The sequence below is a fragment of the Sinohyriopsis cumingii genome, chromosome 12 (genome assembly GCF_028554795.1).
Source record: "Sinohyriopsis cumingii isolate HCF-2022 chromosome 12, ASM2855479v2, whole genome shotgun sequence".
Taxonomy (NCBI): Eukaryota; Metazoa; Mollusca; class Bivalvia; order Unionida; family Unionidae; genus Sinohyriopsis; species Sinohyriopsis cumingii.
The window spans coordinates 45,438,615-45,444,614 of NC_142972.1; the positions used below are offsets into that span (position 1 = coordinate 45,438,615).

The following is a 6,000-nucleotide window of genomic DNA, read 5'->3' on the forward strand; positions in this document are numbered from 1 at the left end:
AAGATGTTGATGTGCCTGTATTGTATTTATGTACCAACAGTCTTTTGTTGAAACATAGTAATAGGTTTGAATTCACTATATATTCCTGTGCATGTCTCTGTCAAAGAATATTTTTTATGAGCATCCTGTATTTCTAGAGTAAATAATGACTGAATTAAATAATTTGAAGAAATACATTCCAGCCCCAACGAACTTCTGGACACAACAATAATACAAACTGAGTCTGCTGGATCCTAAGCATGAATGAATAATCTTGTCATTAACAAGATTATATAGTCTTCTACATGACCTCAACTCACAATTAACAATTTCTTTTCTTTTTGTTTAAACTTACCTAATGGAAAACAACCTTCTAGATAGTTCTTAATGTTACAAAATAAAATGTTTTTATTAGAAATCTGCTACTAAAATTATAATATAGTCTCTGTGTGTGTGTGTGTGTGATTTGGATTTTTAACATAGCTTTAACAACTTTTCAGTCATATCGCTATGATGTTTGCAGTGTGTCAGTTTATAGTGATGTCTCTGTTACTGGGGCATGATGCCACACAAATGCAGCATGATGTCCCACCAGTCACATTATCCTAACACCAGGCCAACCAGTCCTAACACTAACCTCTTAATGCTGAGTGCCTAGAGTGGCAGATGTTAGTATTGTTTTTATAAGTCTTTGATGTGATTCAAACCTGCAACCTGCTGCATCTGAGGTGGATGCTCTAACCACTAGGCCACCAGAGCAGTCAAATTATAATGTAGAACCTAGATAGACTATATCAGGTATACCAGGTAAATTGTTGGGAAATTCCAGTAACCTAGACCACAACCAAATAAACATATTTACTTCTATTAATAATGATCCTGATATTAAACCCATACACATAGAGAATATTTTAGCTATGTATTATTTGTTTATAGAATAAAATTAAAAAAAGCAAAATTATTTAGGTCAAGTAGAAAATAAACTTAATGATTGACTCAGTTAAGTCCAATATATAATGTTGTATTACATTAGCATATAATAAAATAAAGAAAAAAGTTAAAACAAACTAACAAACAACAATGCAATATAAATATACATAACAATATAACGATGAATTTTGATCAGACTTTGAATTTCATTGTTTTTTTAAATAAAAAAGTTTGTAGTCAGCACTTCTGGACTCGGGTTTTCATTTTTGAGCATGATAACACATTTATTAATGGATTTTAATCAAACCCTGTTTGTGGATATATCTGAATACCTTTCATAATGCCAGTTCAGTATCTTTTAAAACCAATTTATTTAAGAATTAAACCAAATTTAGTTCATGAGCTAATCTTGTTATCATCGGACAAAAGTACTTTGAATCTGACACAAGTTCAAAGATGATACCAGAGCAATATCACTGATCTTCTATACATGATATCAAGTTCAAGGTCAAAGGTCATTGCAAAGATTTTTGTACTGCTGCAATTATCTTGTTAGCACATCAAGTCAGACATTAAGGAAAACAATTTTATTACCAAATTTTGGCATGTTGAAATTTCTCAAGAATATCTGTGATAATTTAATTTCTTGTAAATTCCATCACATTCTTTCCAGACAGCAGAACAAGATAGTCCCTTTGAAGGGCTTATTTAAGGACTGCTGTGATATTTGGTACATATTATCATCTTTATCTTAGGATGCGGGAGGTCGTGGGTTCGATCCCTGGCCGAGTCATACCAAAGACTTACAAAAATGGTACTAACAGCTGCCTTGCTTGGCGCTCAGCATTAAGAGGTTAGTGTTAGGACTGGTTGGACCAGTGTCAGGATAATGTGACTGGGTGGGACATCATGCCACATGTCTGCGGCATGATGCCCCAGTGCTAGACATCACTAAAAACTGCCACACTGCGGACATCGTAGCAATATGACTGAAAAATTGTTAAAGCTACATTAAAAAAAAAATCCAAAAAATCCAAATCTTTATCTTAAGATGCACATATTGACAAATTACTATGCTGCCCATTTTTTATTATTTAGAGTTTTACATAAAGCTGGTTGTAATATATTGCATAAGTTTGTAAATGCAACCAGTCTCAGATTTTGTTGGATTGGTTTTATGATTATCAGCTGAACTTGCACTGACTGACAGATTGATATTTGTAATATTAGCATTTGAAGATGCACATTTGAACAGGTTCCTTTCATCCCACAATTTGTTTTTAAAGGTATTGCCCTTTTTGTCTCACAGCTAAATGCACTGTATGATGGATTATTTTGTACATTAATGGCTTTGCATGTTTTGATGGATTGCTGTGATACTTGGTACATTTAAATTTTAATGTCATCACATTTTGACCAATCAGTCTGCTCCTTTCTGTTGCCATTATTGTTCTCTTTGTCATGCAGCTGAGTTCAGTGTTATTACTAATATTATTATTATTATTAATATTAGTATTAGTATTATCATTAATGATGGACCCCGATTGGCTGTGCGCACTAAGGCTCTCACCATTACATATCACTTATGTGCATTTGGGTTTAGTCTTGGGGAAGTGGTTCTTCTCAGGGGTTTTCACCAGTTCTTCCTCCACCAGATATACTGCCCATCATGTATTGCCTACCATGTGCTGCAAAATGGCATTAAGCCCAAAACAACAACAATTATTATTGACTTTCAAAATGTTAGCAAGACATTTATACCCATATATGCAACTCAGCATGTTTTAGTTGATGATAATACATGTATTTTAATGACTTAAAATATATATATAGCACATCTTTATGACACTTTAAACTATTAGCTAATTGCCATACTTTAGCTACTGTAGACTGTTCTAATCCTAAATTTATGCAGTACACTAAAGATTTAGGAAGACAATTGTGTGGAGATGTACTTCCTAATCATACTGGTAATGATCTTTTATTGCAGTAAATAATTATTCCTTGTAAATATTATATTTGATTTGATTAATTATATATAGATGAGAAAATATGTGAAAAATAGTACACCATGCACAAACAATAATTTATAGTAACTGATATCCAGAATAATATGGACTTATGTTAAACTGTACCTTGTGATTTCAGGCTGCAGAGGTCACTGAAAGCAGCAAGATTTGCATTTGATGGAAACTATGCTATGCAATTCAGTCATGACCTTGTCTCATTTGCCAGTGGATTAAGTAATACTAACCTCATCAAGTTAGCAAGACAGCTTTAGTGCCTTGTCGGGGAACATACTCGTATTAGATATCCACATTGATTTTGCATCCCATCCATTCCTGCTCATTTCTTTGTATTCTTGCTTTCTTATTAGTAAGGAAATGCTTTATATTATCAAGGTTATGAAGCATACAGACTTCATGTAAATTTGTGCATGTACAAAGGTCAATAATGTTAAAGTATGTGACTGCTCCAATATTTGTATAGAGAGAAAATTGCAAAGAGTTATTAATTTAAAATAAATTCCATGATTTTGGATCATAACGTTTTTCAAAAAGGGGAGGGTGTATCCTCTGTTTTTTTTTGGTATTTTATATAAATTTAGATAGCTTTGCTATGTAACCTTGTTATGATCCTTTAAATTGGTTTTTCTTTTTCTTGTCAAATATACACATATTGTTGCCATGGAATTTATATGCATATAGATATTTTTTGTGTGCAGCTGTTTTTATATTTTTCATATTTATTCATGTCTTTGAAATAGTGCTCAGTTAAGGATAGATATGGGGCACACCACATTTTTTTGTTTATGTATAGAGGATTAACAGCCATTTTTTCTCTTTATCTATATAGGGTTAATGCAGTTTTTCTCTTTATGTATAAAGGGTTACTAGTCATAGTGGTAATAGTGTCCCCCTCGGACACATGAGGTCATGGGTTCCATCCCCAGTTGAGCCATACCAAACACTTAGAAAAATGGTACAAACAGCAATAAGATGGCAGTGATTAGTAAAGGTGATCATTTTAGACCATTCACCCTCCTGGGCCCTCTTCTTTTTTTATGTATACAGGGTTAGCAGCCATTATTCTATTTAAACAGGGTTAACAGGCCATTTTCATATTTATGTATAAGGGATTAACTTTTTTCCTACTGATATATAGTGGAATAAAATACATTTTCTGTTTATGTATACAGGATTAACAGCCATTATTATATTTATGTATAGAGGATTAGCAGTCATTTTTCTATTTATCTACAGAGGATTAAGGGCCATTTTTCCATTTATGTATACAGGATTAAAAGCTATTTTCCTATCTATGTGTACAGGATTAACAGCCATTTTTCTATTTATTTATAGGCTTAACAGGCTGTTTTTCTGTTTATGAAAACAGGATTAAGAGTCATTTTGCTATCTGTATAAAGGATTAAGAGCCATTTTTCTATTTATTTTGTGAGGATTAGAAGATATTTTCCTATCAATGTATAGAGGATTAGCAGTCATTTTTCTATCTATATATAGAGGATTAACAGCCATTTTTATATTTATATATAGATGGTTAGCAGTCATTTTTCTGTTTATGTATAGAGGAATAGCAGTCCTATTTATATCTGTATAAAGGATTAAGAGCCATTTTTCTATTTATGTATAGAGGATTAGAAGATATTTTCCTATCAAGGTATAGAGGATTAGCAGTCATTTTTTATCTATGTATAGAGGATTAGCAGTCATTTTTCTATTTATGTATTGAGAATTAGCAGTCATTCTTCTGTCTATGTATAGAGGATTAACAACCAGTTTTCTATTTTTGTATAGATGGTTAGCAGCAGTCATTTTTCTATTATGTATAGAGGATTAATGAGATGGCTAACAGTCATTTTCCTATTTATGTATAGAGGATTATCAGTCATTTTTCTATTTATATATAGAGGATTAATGAGATGGTTAACAGTCATTTTTCTACTCGTGTAATGACCATTTTTATATTTATGTATATAGGGTTAACAGCTATATTTCTGTTTATGTACAGAGTATTATCAGCCATTTTCTGTAGATATATAACACTGTGGGTAGAATAGGATGGTTGAATGACTCTATCTATATGCATAAACCTTGAGTTTACATGGGCCATAATCTTGATGTCAGACTTAATATTGATGTAATTTTGTCTTCATGAATCTGACTTTTACAAGAACAACACAAGATGAATGTTGGATCTTTCTGAAAAGGTGATAATTGGCATAGGACAATTTAAATTAAGTTAGAACGTCTGGATAGTTTTACACCTTTTAGTAATATTATTTTACATAAGTCTTGTACAGTCTGTGATCCTCATTGTACACTGCTCTGTTTTTGACACATATACACCAAAATTATCTTTTTTTATTTCATTGTTCTGATTGGTTTTTGTTATCTGGTTCTGTTTTTCTTTACTAACTCAATGTACATAATACCTAACAAAAATATCAAACTGCTTTGGTTCACCGGATATACACATCTCCAGACTGTTTTACTTCATTGAATACCTGTCATAAATTTGTTTGAATGTTTTCAGGACTTTTAATGAGAATTCATAATGAATGAAAGTGTTTAAATTTAGCTTTTGTTGTTGAATCTTTATGTTTCTGATTGTCGGAAATGTCAAGTTATCTTTTAATTCTTACATATTTTAGGAGTTCATTTATAGTTCACAATGTAGCGTGATATGTGTGAAGATTCCCTGGTATGTAATGTGACCTTCAGATTGTTGTTTGTTGCTCCTTTGGTTGAAGTTGTTATCTATAGCTGGTAAGTTGATTTCTTTATGATCAAATATATTTTTGTGTGATTTAATTATCTTTGTTATGTGGAAATTTGATAGTCAGTCTTTGATAATTGTGTGGTTGTCTTGCAAATAATTCTCTTTACTTTTTATCATATAACTACAAAAGTGTGAGAGATATATCACCTTGCAACAATATTCCAATTATGCAGCAATAATCAATAAGTATGTCTAAAATTTGCATTATGTAAAATATAAGCTGTCTCTCACCCTACACTAACCACTAAACAATGAACCATCTCATCCCATTCTAACCTCAAAAGTATG

At 31.8% G+C, this 6,000-nt stretch overlaps 1 protein-coding gene across 1 annotated transcript in view; it reads left to right on the forward strand.

The window, feature by feature from the left end:
• LOC149786367 (sacsin-like) overlaps nt 1-3,190 on the forward strand; it is a 45,525-nt gene extending 42,335 nt beyond the window's left edge. The window contains exon 8 of the mRNA XM_089975929.1: nt 3,058-3,190. Coding sequence (XP_089832055.1) covers nt 3,058-3,190 — 133 coding nt within the window. The remainder of the gene's footprint in view (nt 1-3,057) is intronic.
• Nucleotides 3,191-6,000: the final 2,810 nt, after the last annotated feature.